At 40.1% G+C, this 18,030-nt stretch overlaps 2 protein-coding genes across 2 annotated transcripts in view; one reads left to right on the top strand and one right to left on the bottom strand.

Annotated features, from left to right (window-relative positions):
- The window catches only part of ADAMTSL3 (ADAMTS like 3), a 200,689-nt gene extending 198,135 nt beyond the window's left edge, over window positions 1-2,554 (bottom strand). Inside the window, exon 1 of the mRNA XM_032194751.1 lies at window positions 2,520-2,554. The gene's annotated coding sequence lies outside the window, so the exon portion shown is untranslated. The remainder of the gene's footprint in view (window positions 1-2,519) is intronic.
- LOC116493530 (lamin-L(III)-like) lies at window positions 1,562-16,129 on the top strand. Its single transcript, XM_032194992.1, has 12 exons — window positions 1,562-1,935; window positions 6,240-6,396; window positions 7,370-7,495; window positions 8,434-8,604; window positions 9,613-9,738; window positions 9,845-10,065; window positions 10,568-10,787; window positions 11,693-11,800; window positions 12,109-12,225; window positions 12,319-12,420; window positions 12,551-12,618; window positions 14,795-16,129. The coding sequence occupies exons 1-11, from the start codon at window positions 1,562-1,564 to the stop codon at window positions 12,587-12,589; spliced, it is 1,761 nt and encodes a 586-aa protein (XP_032050883.1). The 3' UTR covers window positions 12,590-12,618; window positions 14,795-16,129.
- Window positions 16,130-18,030: the final 1,901 nt, after the last annotated feature.

The following is an 18,030-nucleotide window of genomic DNA, read 5'->3' as shown; positions in this document are numbered from 1 at the left end:
ATGTGCCTCAGGACCTAAAAAGTGAAGTTAGAATTTATCTCTACAATTTTCATAAAATCCATCTTTTCTTTTAGAGAACTCTAAGACGACGTCAAGGCATCAAAGCTCTATTTTGGAGAGTGCAACTGATACTATTTAGACTGTAAGAGTAGGAGTTCATCTGCCTGTATACAATAAAACTGTAAAGGTCAAAGAGATGCTGAGGGCATAAGAGGAACATTCAAGTTGAGAATCATGAGATCATGGATCAGCCATTGCAGACTGAAAGTACAGCTTACCTCCTGACAGCATCAGTTGTAGGAGAACAGCTCACACTCAGACTGGCACAGTGACTATTGCTTCACTAGAAACCACTCTGGAAGTAAGCAGCAACAGAATATGAGATGCTTCCACTGTGATCATGCAGCATCTAATGACTTTTGGCACCTGTGGGACTTGGCAGCAACTTAGAAGTGTCACTTTGCATAGCTAGGTAGCCACCTAAACATAACACAGAATATAGGCCAAGGACATAGATGGGGAAAAGAAAAATAAATAAATAAATAAATAAATAAATAAATAAATAAATAAATAAAATTTAAACATAATCAAAATGCTTCCTGACTGCTTAGATGGTGTATGTTTGGGCAAAGGCTGTTCCTCTGGGCAGGAAATATGAAATAACACCAATCTAAGCTAAACTCTTAAGGAAAGTTTCTTGCAACTACTGCGACAAGCACTATAATTTACAGTTACATGAATGTTTGGAGATTCTAATGCTTATACTCATGAAGATTTGTACAGCACTTTTTCTCTGAAATGTAAGTGAAAATGAAAATGATAAAATTATTAGCTATTGAAGAAAAATGGTAACTATCACATGACAGGTGCTGAAAAATCTTTCTTATTGTACAATGACATTTTTTAAAATGTAATTAGCATATATTTTTGCAGGCTGCTTCTCATGTTTGCCTTGATGATATTCCTCTCCCTCCTTTTCACACGCTATTTCAGCTTTCATATGAAACCCTGTAGCACTGGGATGCCTGACAGCCACTGCAGCTGAAACTAAAAGCTAGAATCGCCCACAAGCAAACAAGCGGAGGGTACTAGCTTGTTTCCATCAGCTGAGCAAACTGCAAAAACCAGACAGAACAGGCAGAGCGCAGAGAGGGCAGCGTGCCGGCGCGCGAGCTTCACTGCAGCTGCGATGCATCTGCCTCAATCTGGGATTTTGCTACTCCCGACCTTTTAGCCTGTTCGATAGCACCGAGCTGCTGTGGGCATCCCTACAACTCCTTCCCCGCCCACCCCTAGCGGCATCATTGGGCTGATGAGAGGCAGCGAAGCATGTGTGAAAAATAAATAAATAAACAAATAAAAATAAATAATAATAAAAAAAAATTAGATCCGTGGATTATCGAAGCGGTGGCACGGGGGGGTGCAGCCGTAGCCCTTTAAGCTGCCCACCCTCTCCGGCGGCAGCTGGCTGCTATTTATACGCGGCGGCTTCGGGGCGGGCCCGGGAGCGGCGACAGCGGCGGGGAGGCCCGGGAGCAGGGAGGCCCGGGTGGAGGCTGCCATGGCCCTGTCCTCTACACCGGTGGGAGCGAGCCGCTCCGCCGGCCGCGGGGCTGCCTCCTCTCCGCTGAGCTCTCCTCTGAGCCCGACGACGCTCAGCCGGCTGCAGGAGAAGGAGGAGCTGCAGCAGCTCAATGACCGCCTGGCCGTCTACATCGAGCGGGTGCGGGCGCTGGAGGCCGACAAATCGGTGCTGCAGCAGAGGCTGGCCGAGCAGGAGGAGAGCGGCGACCGGGAGCTGAGCTGCCTGCGGCTCCGCTACGAAGCGGAGTTGGCCGATGCCCGCCGGGTGCTGGACGATATCGCCATCGAGCGGGCCGCGCTGCAGGTGGAGCTGGGCAAGATCGGCCAGGAGCACCGGCAGCTGCACAGTAGGTCGGTGTCCGGCCGTCCCGCCGCTCCTGCCCGGCCCCGAGCGGGCCCTGCAGCGTGGGGGACTCCCCCAAGGCTGCCTTCGTGCTTGGGGCTCTCCTGTGGGGTGAGGAGAAGGTGCTGCTGCTTGCCAGGACCCGTGCCTCTGAGAGGGAGGGTTCAGTGCCACCAGAGTGGCCAGGTCTTGGTGGTGGTGAGACTCTGGAGGTGTGGATGGTATAGGTATGGAGAAACCCTAATGGATGTCTCTCAGGTGTGTGGTACGATTACTGCTGTGAGCATCTTCTGCTCCAGTACTGCTGGGCTGCTTCAGAGCTCCCTTGCAATGGGAATGGGGCTCCTGTAGAACTTGGGATCCTGATAGGCTTTCTGTGCATAGCCCTGCTTGAAAGCAGAGCTGACTGGGTTGGTACTGCACCTGTGTTTAAGAAGCACTAAAGAAATGCTGGTAAGCATCTAGGAAGCTATAGCAGAAGGGGAGGTAAGTCACTGTATGGAGTCTGCTCACATCTTTTGAGCTTTATAGTTCAGGCACTACCTTCTCTCTGTGTTTCCCTCTAGATGGTCCTGTAAGCAGAGCAACTTACCTTCTATGCATAGAGGTTGTCCTAGTTACTCTTCCATTTTAATTTACACATTGCTGGGATGAACTGCCTGCCACTTCAGACTTAACAGTCTCATCATGAGCAGTATATCCAGTGCCTGGAATCTCCTTGTTGTCTAGCCTCCTCAGGCCTGAAACAAGGGGATGGTCCAACGTAAGTGTAATCAAAACCTCTTGTAGGAGATGAGTAGTGAAGGGCAGGGAACAAACGTTAACACAGCAAACATTCTGTTTGGATATATACAAGTAACTAGCATTGCTAGTTATTTTAATGCTCTATTGTAATGCAAACGCAACTACAAACTTGCATGTCCATGAACATACGCAATCTTGCTATGAGCTGTTATCATAGCACCTGTACGCACTAACTTTTCCTTGTAACACTTAGTGTGAAACAAATACTGGTTTCTACAGGTTCAGTAGGACATATGTAGCTATTCTACTTGGAAATTAAAATAGTGTTTAAGCTTCTGTTTTCAGCTGCTTGGAAGTTATTGGTCTTGCCTCATTCATGCTGTGTTTTAGCTCATAAATTTGTTTCATAAATCTAACCAACCACTGGATTGGACAGTGAGGAGAGAAGGCTAATGCCATTTCCAATTTTTTTCTGCTGCTCTTTGTGTTTGTATAACACAGCAGCTTTGTTTATAAACCTTTAGGCTTGGTAGCTATGTAATTCTCTGGACAAATTTATTTCTTTAAAGTAACTAGGCTTTAAAGTGGTTAACTTCATAACCCATGAGGAAGGATGCATAGTACATCCTTTTTGGAAGGACTAGACTGAAGTTCTAATATTGAGTGCTTTTTATCTGGGCTGTCTAACTGCAAATGTCTCAGATGACTTGGAACAAACTACCTTGAGGGTATCATGCCCTTTATATATATCCTTTAAATAACCTGGAACTCTTATGGGATGGAATGTCATTAGATAACTTCCCAGCAGTGTTAACCGTTGACTCTTATTAATCACTAGTGGGGAGTTTAAAACCTTCAGCAACAATCAACTATGTTTGCATTCCTTTTTTTCTTAAACAGTTGTAATTGGAAATAGGCCAAAGATGCTTTGCAAATAAGTTGTGGTTAAGCATATCAGTTGGCTGAATTTACAGACTGAGGAAGGTCAAAGCAAGAACAGTAGCACTACAGATAAGGATGAGAATAATACTTGCTTGTGAAGAAAGAAACTAATGTGTTTCGCTACTGAACCTAGCAATCTAAAGCTAAGAGTGAGTTTGTCGAGTACTGTTAGTGTCCTTAGCAAGCGGAAGTGATTTGAATGTACCTGGAGAACTTAAATAATTTTACTAAAATCTCAGGTCAAGCATGTGATACCCTTATTTATAGGAAATGTGATAGTCAATACCTCAGTTATCACTTTGCATCAAAGCCAGACTTTGATAGATTGCTGTTATTAAAGATGAAATGACTCACTTCAGAGTTTACTGGAAAAAAGTTGTCAAGAAAGAATATAGGAAACCTGAAGTTGCTTGTCAAGGCCTGTGTTAAGAAAGTGGACTATCAAACAATAGATATAAAAAACACTAATGGAGTTTCACTCTTGTGCATACTTCAATGATTGCAAAAAAGATTACAATAAGATGAAATAGTCAATACTGTCAGTAAGTAGTTATTAATGTACATTTAATTTATTAATGTACATGTTAATATTGTAACCAATACTTACAATAGTACAAGTACCAGCAGAGATCCCAGGTGGTGAACTTAATACCTAGAAAAAGAAAACTAAATGTAAGGGAAAACTACAACACAATCTTTCTATTGTTACTACAATACTTTTTTTCCCTAGACTCTCTCAGTAAAGAGTAAATACCCTCTACTAGCAAAGATTTGTTTATGCATCATGGTCACAAATTATAGAGACAATCAACAGATGTCTGAACAGCAGGCCTAGAAAAGGCCTCAAGCAAGAACCTGATCTAGCCCCACACCCCCACCCTTCTCACCCCCCCACTCCCCAGCCTGTGTTAGAACCAACCATACCTGCATTACTTCTAGCAGATGTTTGTGTAACCCTTTTCAAATTCCAGATGATGGAGATTCCAGAATCTCCCTAGGCATTGTACTTCACTTCTGAACTACTATTAGCTTCCTCTCTAACATCTAACCCAAATATTTCTCCCTGCAATTTAAGCCTACAACTTCCTGCCTTTTCCACAACAGACATGGAAAACAGATTCCCTTCCTCTATGCAGCAGTCTTTACATACATAAAAGACTGTTATGTCTCCTGTCACTTTTCTCTTCTCTAGACTAAACAATTCTTACTTTTTTTCCAATATTTTCCTGTATTCTATGCTTTCTAGAGCCCATCACTCCTGTAGAATGACTTTGGACTCCCTCCAACTGGTCTGCTCAGTTATCAACTGGAAAACTCATTGTATGAATTATCACAACTTAGCCATTTGGCAGAACAAATTTTGCTAAAATAAAGTGTAATCCTTACTCCATAAAATGTCAAATATGAGTATTGAGGAGGAACTTGGACTCTGGGTGTAGGTCAGGTAACTGGGTCTAAGTTGCCCGGTGTAACTAAGTGCTAGTATTAACCTGGTATTAGAGCAGTCTGGGAAATTGTCACCTCTCTTTCCTCAAAGACAGGAACTTACTGTGGGCTCATTCCTTCCCTGCTATAGTGCCAGTTGTTTGGTTTTTGTTTTTTAAAAAAACTACCTTGGCCATTCAGAAGGTACCCAAAGGCTCTGTAATTGGGCACTTGCACAAGGTGGTAGGAAGGAAATGGCCTTCTGAAGGTAAAGCTGCTTTCACCCCATAACTCTGCTGAGGTATGAAGGAGGGAAGAATTTTCAATTCTTCCTGAGGGAAAAGTTACTCTCACAAGGAGGTTCTCCATGCTGTGAGAGCAGGGTGGTCTGTGTGGAGACTTGTGTGGTGGGAGCTGGGGACTGGAGGAGGCAGCGGGGCTGACAGGGCCTGTGTGCTAGGGCAGTGCCGTCAGGGGCCGGAACTCCTTCAGTGCTGTGAGGGGACCTTCCCCATCTGGTTTTCAGATTGGGAGAGTCCCCAGCAGCTGGAGCTTCTTTCTTCCTTCAGCTGCAGAGGAGGGAGTGCTCCACCATCATGTGTGACCGGAGTCACCTGCCACCCTGCCTCAGGAAAGCAGGCCTTGAGCTGCTCGAACCTGGCCTGCGTGCCCTCAGGTGCTGTGGTGGCCTCCCTGTGAGGTGTGTGCACCCCGCAGGGGGCAGGCTGTGTGGAGCTCTCAGCCACAGTAAGGGTGTACTGAGGTGGCAACAGGCACCCTGCCAGGAAGCTGGTGGCTGCCTTTTTGCTACTGAAAGGAGGTTTTTGTGTTAGGAGTTTAGCAGTGGCACATCAGTGCAGTCCAGTGAATGCTGGCTCTGAATGTGACTAGTTTCTCCCTGTGGAGAAGGGACCGGTGCTGTCCCTCCCTTCCTGATGGTAGTGCTGTGGAAAATAGCTGGATTCTGCATGGAGTTCATACACAATGAGCTGGAAAGTGGGTCAGAAATCTTTCTGGTTAAAGAAATTATACTTCTCTGAGGGTCTAGTTTGTTCCTTAGAGCCTACCCTGTGCTCTCAGCGTAACTCTTAACCTTTCTTCTGATTTAGTTCAACTGCAAACCCCCATAAAGGTAAACACTGAAAGCAAATTTTTCTCCCTCACCAGCTGTAACTTATGAGTGTAAACCTTTCACTTGCAGGAATTTAAAAAAAGAAGCTGACTTAAACCTGGCACAGGCTCATGTGAGAGACCTTGATGCTCAGCTGAATGCAAAGGAAGCTGACTTAGCAACAGCTTTGAATCAGAACCGAAGTTTGGAAAATGACCTTCATGAATTAAAGGATCAAATAGTCACTGTAAGACTTGTTCCTGGAATTTCAACTTTGCTGTTGCTCCTGAAGCTTTTGCTTGTCTTTTCCCAAACTAGTTAGTTGAGATTTAAATGTAAAAGCAGGCAAAGGCTGTCACCTATGACAATTACAGGTGGACAAAAAGATTTCTTCAAACTTGCTGAAAGCAAATGCTGCTAATAGTTGGTCCGTTAGAACTTCTGTCTGTTGTAAGTACTTTTAATTCTATTCCATGACCATAGACCGTAATGATGTTTTGTCTTTTTTTATTCTGATGATGAACTAAGTTGAAATGTGAACTGCTGTAGCCTCTGTAGGAAAGAGGATTTGATGGACCCTGCTTTACTATGTTCAAATCTAGTTAAAACAACTAAGAAGTGACTACTTGTGTGGGCTCTTTTGCTGTTTGAGTTGCTACTCTATCAGCGTATTACAACATAGTATCTTCATGCTTTACTATGATTATTGAGGTACTTTAGGGTCTTTAAGATGAAAACTAGAGGAACCTTGTATCGTTAAAGTGGCACACTCCAGTACTGGCAGCTTCTAAGAGTTTGTCAACATAGTAAAGCCAATGTTGGAGTTTTCTCCTTGTGAAGTATCAATCAAGTGATGTGGAAAGTAAGGGAGAAGTTTGGAGTACTTAGTAATGTGGAAGGGAGGAATGTGTATGGATGTTGCAATTGATTCATCAGAAACCTATTTTCTACACTTGAAATAAAACAGTGGTTAAAAACTAGCTGGTGGGATGAAGGGCTGCATACCTTCTTGGAAATATGGTCTGTGTAATGATTAATGGGGTTCTTTGTTGCAAACATGCTGGATCCCACTGAAATAGACCTTAAACAGTCAAACTTCACTTAAGCAACACGTTCTGATAGCTGTAGGAATTAAGTTGAATAACCTGTAATAAGATGGTCATCTTAGTTTGGAGGAGCGATCTCTTTATTTTGCTTATCCCTATGTCTTTCTCTTCTAGTTGAAGCTGTCACTGGAAGATGCCAAAAAGCATCTTCACAATGAAGTGTTGAGAAGGGTGGACCTGGAAAATCACATGAAAACATTGCAGGAACAAATGACATTCCAGAAGCACCTTCACGAAGACGTATGTTTTAGCTTATTAACAAGAATATATATTTTTAATTGTCCACCACCCCTGGATGCCCTTAAAAGCAATGTTAAGGTGTGTGTTATCCTTAAAAAGGTAACTAGCTTAGTCAACCTATGACAGTCCATCAGCCAATAAAATCTACCTAACTAGGAAGACTTCAAGAAAGTACACAGCCCTATGTTAACTGGCATAGTACCAATAGATACCTGGAATATGAGAGACCTTTCTCATGATGCACTTCTAAAGGTAACTACTAATGTACTACTTTGTGTAACTGAAAGTGCATATATTACAGTTGAACTTAATGATTGCAGGTGCTTACTAGAAGCCTAAAATAATTGAAATCAAACCTCTCTTAATAAGCAACTTATGTTCCCTACTTCCTTAAAGGTTACCAAGCACCTTTGATAAGTGTTGCATGAGAAGTCAGTACATGACATACAACTTAAAAAAAAAAAAGTGAATGCAAGCCAACTTCCTTCTGGAAGGAATCTCTGTGTGGTTTGAGTGATAAAACTCCAATTTCTCTAACCCAGTTGCTGTTCTTGAATAAAACAAGAATAGTTGAAGTAACAGCTTAAAGAAGCTGAAGCATATGCACATGTGCTTCTAAGTTAAGAAAAGCAGATAAATTCATCTAGTTCAAAGAATTAGTCTCCAAATTAGATACAGATTACTGCATTTAGTAGTTTAAGCAATGTTGGCAATGAGGAAGCCAAGCCACCCAGCACAGCTAGTGAGGTGGAAGTACCTGACCTAATGGATGAATACTTTAGCTCTCAAGGGATGAATGTTTAAGCTCCACATAGGATGAATGCACTCAATGACAAAACTGCTTCAGTACTGAATGGTTTACTAAACTGGTCCAGTACATCCACAATCTCAAATTAAACTGTTTTAGCTTGCTTATTCTCTGAAAAACTTTCTCCTAGGAACTCAAGGAGACAAAAAGAGTCCATGAGACCAGGATTGCAGAAATAGAGTCTGGCCGTCAGAAAGAACTTGAGAGCAAGCTCTCGGATGCTCTGCAGGGGCTCAGAAAACAGCATGAAGAACAAATTCAAGGATACAAAGAAGAGCTGGAGCGAACATTCAATGCAAAAGTAAGTCTTTAAAAAAAAAAAAAAAAGCCAGTAAAATTCTCTGCACCTTAATATGATTACATTTACACTACCATAAGTAACTGATGGAGCCCTTGCATTTAGTGCAGAGCTTCTAGGTGTAAATTTTAAGAGTAATTAACTACAACTAGTGTGGAATTTCAAAAGTGTCAAATTTGACAGTAGAACTTAGTACTACTGACACTTAGTACAGTCTTTTTCCCCATATTAGTCTTGCATTCAGGTAAAATTAATACTTTTCTTACACTGTTGTAGGTAAGATCCCAGGGATTTCTGGGTTGGTTGCAGTGTACAGTAATGGTATGTTAAGCTGTCTTTAATATTCAGTGCAGGATCACATGATCTACTCCTCTCAAGCAGACATGTTTATTGCTTCATAGTTCTTTTGGGTTTCTCTACGCTCTGACTTCCTCCACGTGCCAACTGAGTGAATTTACTTACATAGTTCTGTTCAGGTCTCCTATTGGAAAACCTTGTATTTCTTGTAGTAACATGACTATACTTTATTTCACTGCATGTTTTTTCCTTTCTTGGAAGATTGACTTCTTTCTTCAAGATTGACTTGCTCTAGAAGTAGCTCAGTGATGCAGGAACTCTTCAGTAACAGAACTTCTGGGGAAGAACAATAGTTCTCTAAGCATACCTAGTATCCTCTAGCTTCATGCTTTGACAAGCAGTTTCCAAGCATTCTTTGTTCTTCTGGAGAATCCATTTACTTCGTATCTATCCTTCAGTTACAAATGTATGAAGGCCTTGTATTTTAATCAAGCACTTCTCCCTACCTGATTATTGCTGACTTCTTCTGACGTTCACGTCAAACTCATGGAAACCTCCCTGAAAAGCTTTCTGGCCTAGACCTTATTGGTATCTGCACACTTATATCTGGAAATAGTTATGTTTTACCTAACAGCTGGAAATCGCTTGGTTTTCCGTCCTTATTTAAAATACATGGTCATAAGCAACTCATTACTAACAGTGACTTATCCATAGGTGGAGAATGCCCAGCTTTCTGCAGCAAGAAATATCGACTTTGCCAACGCTGCTCGGGAGGAGCTAATGGAAACAAAGCTGAGAGTTGATACTCTGACATTGCAAGTTAATCAATATCAAAGCCAGGTACTATCTTCACTTGTATATCCTTAGAATTAAATACCCAATTCTAAATAATGTGCTTCTCTAAATTTCAGTTAGAATTTAATTGATTTTTTTCTCTCAATTGTAGAATGCTGCTTTGGAAAACAAAATAAGGGAGCTACAGGAGGCGCTGGATTATGATCGTGATGTACATCGAAGGCGTATGGCTGAAAAAGAGAAAGAAATGACCAAAGCCCAGGAACAGGTACAACAACAGTTGGAAGAATATGAGCATCTCTTAGATGTGAAACTGGCTCTAGATCTGGAAATAAATGCCTACCGAAAGATGCTGGAAGGAGAGGAACAGAGGTAGGCCATGACAAGATTCTCAGATGAGGACTTGCTCCACCCATGATCTCTGCACTAACAGTATATTCTTCAGAATGTGGAAGAGACAAGAAACAAATACTATATGTGCAATTAGTACCACAATTCAGGTCTTTAAGTATAACTGGTAGATAAATAGTGTTTATATCCCACATCTACCATACAATGTACTAAGATGAAATAACATGAGAAACCCAACTGAAAGTTCAAAGGTCCATTAGACATCCTTCCCTAGAATCAAACTTTTTCAAAGCTTTGTGCTAAATCCCGGAGCTATATCAAAGAGTGTTCAAGCCTAAACCAGCTTTTCTTTCTCCCTTATCCATCAGGGTTAGGTGCTGTCATTTCTACTTGAGTATTGAATTTTGGAAAACCATTAGGGCACACATTTTATAGGGGTACAGTTGTTCTGTGTGGGCTTGTATCTGTAGGAATACACATATTGGATATTCTAGTGAACGTTATCTGACTCACTCCTTTCTAGGCTAAAGCTGTCACCTAGTGCATCTTCACACAGCACTGCAACTCAAGCAAGTCAAGAGCGACGGTTCCTGCATGGGAAAAAAAGGAAAATGAAAGCCAAAAAGAGAGAACATAGTCCTGGATTTAAGACTGTTCAGCATGCTTCATCTTCAGGAAATATATCTATTGAAGAAATTGATGCAGATGGAAAATTTGTCAGGCTTAAAAACAACTCTGATGAGGTAGGTCCGTGTACTCATTCAGTTCTACATTGCCTTCACTACCAAGTACAACTGCTTGTGAATTGATTTGTGCCTTGGTGAGAGATGGCAATAGGGAAGAATGATGAGATGGGAGAAAAGTACTGTCAAACTACTTAAAAAGGGAAGGCCTTCTAAGCTGTTCTTCGACTAGCCTGGTTAATGTCAAGAGAAGAGCAACTGGTTCTGCAGGTGTCCTGTTCACAGGGCTGTTTGGGAGATGCTTTTGCAGGAGGTGCACTGGCATCCATGATAGAGAAGCCTACCATCAGGTATTTCTCAATAGGCTCAGGGTAGCAGTAATGGAAGCACTACTTAACCTTGGTAAATTAAATAAGGTTTTAGTAAACTGGATGAAAATTTGCTGCTTAAAAATGCTTACAGCAGATAAAAGGTTAGCATCTAATCAATGTAGAGAGGGCTTCTCTAATCAGTTAAATAATTAGTTTAGTCTGTGAATCAAGAATTGTTAGAATTAATCATCAGAACTTCAAAATTTATGACTGGAAGCTTAGGAACTTATGTCACCCTGAGTTACCTTTTAAGCTTTCACAGATCACTATGTATATTATAGCTTATACTTATATACATATGGTCTGACTTAAAGATGGGTGTGACCAACTTGATTTACCAGAATCTCCCGGGTAAGAACATGATCTTTCTTAAACAGAGGGCAAGAATAGATGTGCCTAAACTTGTGGGATTAAGCTTAACCCTAAGAAAATGATGAGAGACTTCACTGGAAATTTGAAGGCAGCCTCAAAATTGCTTATAGATTCTTCCACACTACAGGAGAGGGACTTAATGACCTTGAAGATAGAAAGTACCTTGCACTTGTATGATGTTGTGTTGGTCTCTAATGCTGAGAGAAATTTCTTATCCCACAGGATCAGCCACTACATGGATGGGTGTTGAAAAGACATCTTGAAAGTGTGTCAGATGTAACATACAAATTCCCTTCATGGTTCACTCTTCAGGCAGGCCAAGTAGTTACGGTAGGTAGTGTTTTCATAAAGCTTAAAGACCCTTGTTCTCATTAGGTTAGATAGCAATGGAGAATTGTGTAGTAAAAGAAACTAAATTACTACCTGATTTTTCTGATCCTGCTCTAAGTGCCTAAAGAACTAAAATCCTTATTTTATATGGAGAGAAAGATAAGAAAATCCTTATAAGAACTTGATCTGGATTTCAGTTTCTATTACTGGGCATCTTTGGTATTAGAGTACTTGAAGTTTTATATGTTCTGAGTTCTAATTGAACTACAAATAAGAATCTTCAGAATGTCACTTTGAACTTGTTGCAGATCTGGGGTGCAGCTGCTGGTGTAAGCCCAGGTCCTAATGATCTGGTCTGGAGGTCTCAGAAGTCTTGGGGAAGTGGGTATAATATTGGTGTTACTCTCATCACAGATGTAGGTGAGGTAAGTGAGTTTCTAGCTTCTTTTGTCCTAATACAAAACTTGTTTGTGCCTTGACACTTGAGTGTTCTTGGTGGTGATTCAATTGTGTTGTAGGAACAAGCAGAGAGGAAGTTAACGCATGTACCTAGAGAAGAAAGTGGTGAGCAAGATGAGTATGAAGAAGTAACTGAAAGTGAAACAGAGCTTTCATCTCGGGTAAGCTGCCTGAAACTTAAATGCATGCTTTCAAAAGAATTATTCAGTGGCCAATCACTTTTCATTACATGAAAATTCTTCCCCAAGTACCATCCATATTCTACAACTGTACCATTTTTCTTGATGTCAGACCAAAAGAAGAAAAAAGAAATGTTGTTTGGTTTCATGATAGTGGTTCCTGTGAGCATCCTTTAGCAGGTGAGATCAGTAAGAATCATGCTTGTCATCTCAGCTTGCTTCATTAGTAGTGCTTCAGTCTCTTGTCCCATGTAGGGTGTAGCTTGCATGGCTTCGCATCACAAGCGGAATTGATATTTTGCTTATTAGTTGAATATGATCAAATAGTGTTAGCTGTCTGGCATCTAATTACTGAAATGATGAAAAATACTCTCTTCAATGTCTGTTTGATCTAAATATCTGTCTAAGTAAGCTTGCAAGCTATTATCCCAAGAACAGAATGCAAATACTAACTAGAAATACCTTATTTCTATGGGATGAAGTGACTTAACTGATACTTAAGAGCAAGTCCAGGCACTGTTTTACATGTGCAACTTAAATTCACACTGAAGAAAGCTAATACTTCCATTCAAAAGCATGGGAATGCTGAGGTTAAAGTTCTGGGTATGTTGACTGGCTAAGCTCCTCTTAAACCCAAGCATGAGTTTGAGGCATTTGCGTCAGCTTGGTTCCAGAAATCATTCTTATTTTTCTGTGTGAAATAAGTATCTCAACCTTGTTTCTGTCTTAAATGCCCTTCAATACTTCCAAGTGGTACTGAAGTACAGATGCAGATCACACTAACAGAATTAACATACATCAATAGAATGAGCATGTTTTGGCTTCTATACACCTAGAACCATTTGGCTGTAACTCGCATGTTGCAATGCCTTGTGAAAGACTGTGGCCTCTCTAAATGGCTTTTGACTGATCACATGAGTCTAAAGTTCAGCATCTTGAATGCTTCTAATGCACTTTGATACTATTAGATATTGTTACACCGGTCTTTTAATTGCTGAAGTGTTCTGAAGGGCTTTAAATTGATCATAACTGAAAAAGTATAGGCTATATTTTACTTGAGTTGATTTTCTTGACTTGAAATAGCATCGTCTCCTTTCTTAGCGTAGACTAAGGACCAAAGTAAATAGAATGTCCAGCTAAATATTCATTCTTTGCCTCCTGCTGTCGCAGAACGTTGAGTTACCACAGATCATTGCTAAAAATGATCCCACACAGTTGCAAGGTGGACTGATATCTACTGCAGCAGGCCTTAAAGCCACCATTTCCTCTGTGCCTTCATATGTATACCTGTCTAAAAACAACTTGGAAGTACACTTTCTTCAGAAAGATAGTATTCTGAGATCTCATAACAGGCAGTTGTTTACTACTTAGTTACCTCCTTGTCCTTCTTTAGAACAGAAAATCTGCGTAAATATCTATTACTATAATACCATCTTGCTTACTGTTAATAGATATTAAAGTCTCCTGACTAGGTTCTTGTAATATTTCCAGCCTTGTGCTGTGAATGAGGGTAAGACCTTGTTTACTAAGTTATTGAATAATGGTCTATAATGCTGTTATAGCTTTTAATATGCAGCATAAACAAAAATGGCTGAAGCTGTACCGGTGGAAACCAGGCTTTAAAGAGTTACTGCTACAAGCTTCATCTTCAAATTAGGGCCTCTTCATTATTTTAAAGACTTCATTTTAATTCACTAGTAACATGCTTGTTCTGCAGTCAATGATGGAAAGAAAAAGCAATGTTTTTCTTTACATCTCTAATCTGCTGTTTTATCAGCGATGTTAAAAATCAAGTTGTATACCACTTATGGTAGTAGAATGGATTCTTACTTCTATTCATATATTAATGTCCTTTCCATCTGCTGAATTACTATCAGACTTGTGTCACTATGTATTTATGTATGTCACTATGTATCTATGCTTCTGTATTACACAGGTAATATTGAAATAATGGTAGCTTAGTCCAAAAAAAAAATAACTTCTTGCAGGCAGCAAAATGATGCAAAGAATGCTTTGCTTTAAGGAAGGCTTTTCCACATTTTTTGCTTCTGCTCTTACTCTAAAGTAGTGGGAATTTGCATGCTGGTTAAGTTTTGATGCCTCAGAACTAGGGTACTAATAGTTCAATAGCTTTTTGTTAAAGAAGGTATTGCATGGACTCAAACTCTTAAGCTTATTTTCCTTCCCGCTGACCATGTAGTATAGTTAAGATGCTGACACTCTTGAAAACCTGTTTTGCTTGTTAATAAGTAATTAAATCTACAAGGTACTATAAAGGTAGGTAAGATGTCTTTAGCCAGTAATAAATAGTAAGTATGCATGTTCATTAGCCTAATGTCTTGTTTTATTTCTGCAGCAAAATGAGGATCCTAGCTGTTCTGTCATGTAATATGGATGCAGAAGATCATCTGAAAACTTCTCAACCTCCAGTGATATTGCAGACTTGTGTTTTGATATCTTTTGCAATATCTGAAACTAACTTGGAATTTGAATCTCCTATCTGACCTCTTTGTAAGAAACCATCCATAACGTGAAACTTTCTACTGTTTGATAACTGTACCCTGTCTTAGATTTGCTGATATGAAGAGCAGTAGAATATAAGCTCTGTATGAAGTTGTCTTTCCACCCTAGCACAAGGATCTGGTCTCTGTGACCTGCTGAAACATAGGAGGGTGCAGTTTACAAAACTGTTAGATACATGTCCTAGAAAGATAATAAATAATTGAGAATGAGTGTGAGGCTGCCTCAGCTTTCTCAGTATTCTGACATGGTGTCAGGCAATTTCTGTTTCAAGTCTGAGTGGGAAACTACATGGGCCAGATCACACTACAGTGTGGGCTTTCAGCAAGTCCAAACTTGGCTGAAGTGAAATGTTCACCTGAAGAGTGGTAAGTGTCTGAAATGTTTCCTGCTCAGATCCTGACATGTCTAGATCACTTGTTAGAGGACTTCCTAGAGCTTAAAAAAAAAAAAAAGAGGGGGGGGATCAAAAGCAAGTTGTGGAATATTCCTCTAATTGATTAAATGTACTAGAATACAGAAACAGTACATAGAAATTACCAATGTCAGTATTTGATCTTTTCTGGATGCAGTATATCACAGCATAGCTTTTAGTTCTGATTTGCTGGAACCTTAACTTGGACAGATATATCCTGCAAATGTGAAACATTCCAACAGAAGGTACTGTAACTAGCAATATTAGCACTTTCTCTGAATGGTCCCAAAATGTCAGCCTTCTAAGGTGCTTGGGGGAAAAAAAAAAAAGCTAAAATAAAATTTAAAAATAAACCACCATTAACTACAGCAAAAGGTGCATCAAAAAGACCTGCTCTTAGTGTCCCTATATGTTAAATGTCTGCAGGTCTGATTTGTATGCCTAACAGGGGAGCTGAGGTAATACTATGTATTGGCCAGTATGTAATTTATGTTTAATAGCTTTGGGGCCCACCTGAAGGCTGACCTACAACCTTTGCTGACTATGTAGTCAGCCTGTATTCAGTTACTTCTAGTTTCTTTTTACTAAAATGCTTACCTGCTGGCTGTATGGTGAAGAAAGAGCCTTGATGAGCCATGCAAAGTCTAGCTTTCTTATTGTTAAGAGGATGAGCAGCTGACACTGCTGGTCTCCCCAAATGCTGATTTCTGGCTGCATCTGTTACCTTGTTAAAATAATAAATTGTGGATTTTAGGATCCAGTCTGTATTTGGATAGTTATTAATGTGAGGTTTTCCTTACACTGGCTTAATGATCTTAATTTAAGCTATTTAAGTCAGATTTTGAGACATCAAAACTACTGATTTAATGCATTGTAGCAGATTTGAACTTTTGTTGTACTTTAAGGCTCATACAGAAATAAATACTGTTCTCTTTGCTATACTTCTGTTAAACTTTTACTATTAAAGAGTTTTCATGTACAAATTAAGAAGTCCAAGACTAATTTACAAGTAAAATAATAAAATTGGGCTTTAATGTTATTGGAGCGTCTCAAAACCTTGAAGCATTACATGTCCCTGCATGGCTTGAAGCAACTTTCCATGCTATACCATGCTGTCCTGTTTACCCTTATCACTCACTTTTCTAAGTAATACTGAATTGTAATGAATTTAAGAGTATTATTTCAAATGAGATGACTTCTCTTTAAAGAACAAGCAAAAACCAATATGAAGTGACAACAGTGAAATGCTCGAACTACTGTACAGGTCTTGATATAAATAACTGTGGTAGGTCAAGCTGTTACACTGTTTTCTTTCTTTTCCCCTGGCTACTGCTTAATTACCTAAACAAAATGTAGGTGCCTAACCCTGGTTCACAACAGCTTTGCTTCTTGGCTCTGGTACCTAGAATCTTTTCAAGAGATGCACATACTTTGGCAATAGCCCTTGCACTGTTCAAACCCAGAAGCACAAGTATAGCACCTGTAGCCTGAGTTGTCTGGCATTTATCTAATAAGTTGTGAATCTCAAATACTTAAATGTTTGACAGTTGTTCCATACACTTTGTATGCACAACATCATGGCTACTTTCATTCAAGAACTAGGTCACGACAAGTTACTCTCTGTATTGCTGCTCTAATAACTACTTGATATTCACCCCTGAAGTTAGGAAAGGCCTAATAAATGTCCTTTGTAGGAGCAGTCCAGAATCAGAGCTGTTGTGTCTGAATTAATTAGCAGGCTCTAGACAAAGTTACAAAGAATAGCTCTCCACCTTTCTTGGGAGGATTGTGCAAGCCCAGCCTAAAGACAGTCGAAAAAAGAAAAGCAGGGTTTTGACAGCTCGTTGGAGGTCATTTATGCATATAGGAAGAAGCTACTACAGCTGTGGCACGCATTAAATTGAATCCCCCCTCTAGGCAATGCTGTCTCTACTGGCCTATAGAACCAACTAGGGCTTGATATACTGAAGCTGCGTTCAATCCAGTTTCCCCATAAAGATTTTGATTCCCTTCTCTTTGCTCTTTCCTCTGTCTTGTTCAGACAGTAACTGGCAAGAGTTCACATTCCTCTGGGGGTGATGACTTTTTTGGTCATTACTACAGCCATATTTACTGAGCAAAGATGGAAAAGGCTAACACAAAACAACTCTATCTTCATTTTGGTAGTACTTAAGCCTGAGTCTGTCTGTCCTTTGTTTTGAGGCCTTTTTTTTGTATGTTTTCATTATAGTATTTGTTTTTTTATCTCTTCTTTATTCTTTCAAAATAAATAAACAAAAGCAGAAGTGTTAGTGACTTTTCATTTGTTTGTAACAGGTACTAATGATACTTACCCATTTATCTCAGTAGAGGTCTACGCAATCTCTGTGGTGCTAGGATCAGCTCATGCTTAGTTCAAAGGAATTTTTCTCTTATTCTCCTGCTATAAGAAAATTTTAATGGACATTATGAATGTTACACAATCAGGGACGAAAGAGAAAGATTATTAAAGCTCCAGTGGCCAAGGTGTCATAAAACTAATAGTTTGGCTTTTTTCATGCATTTTTAATGTAGCAGCATTTTTAATGTAGCAGGTTTTTTCACTAAAATTTTATTTACATAACAAGAATGAGCCTCTAGTTCAGAAATGGATGCCAGAACTATAGGAACAGAAGTAG

The sequence above is a fragment of the Aythya fuligula genome, chromosome 11, assembly GCF_009819795.1.
Source record: "Aythya fuligula isolate bAytFul2 chromosome 11, bAytFul2.pri, whole genome shotgun sequence".
Lineage (NCBI taxonomy): Eukaryota > Metazoa > Chordata > Aves > Anseriformes > Anatidae > Aythya > Aythya fuligula.
The sequence above is the reverse complement of the archived record's forward strand: the minus strand, read 5'-3'. Positions and strand labels throughout refer to the sequence as shown.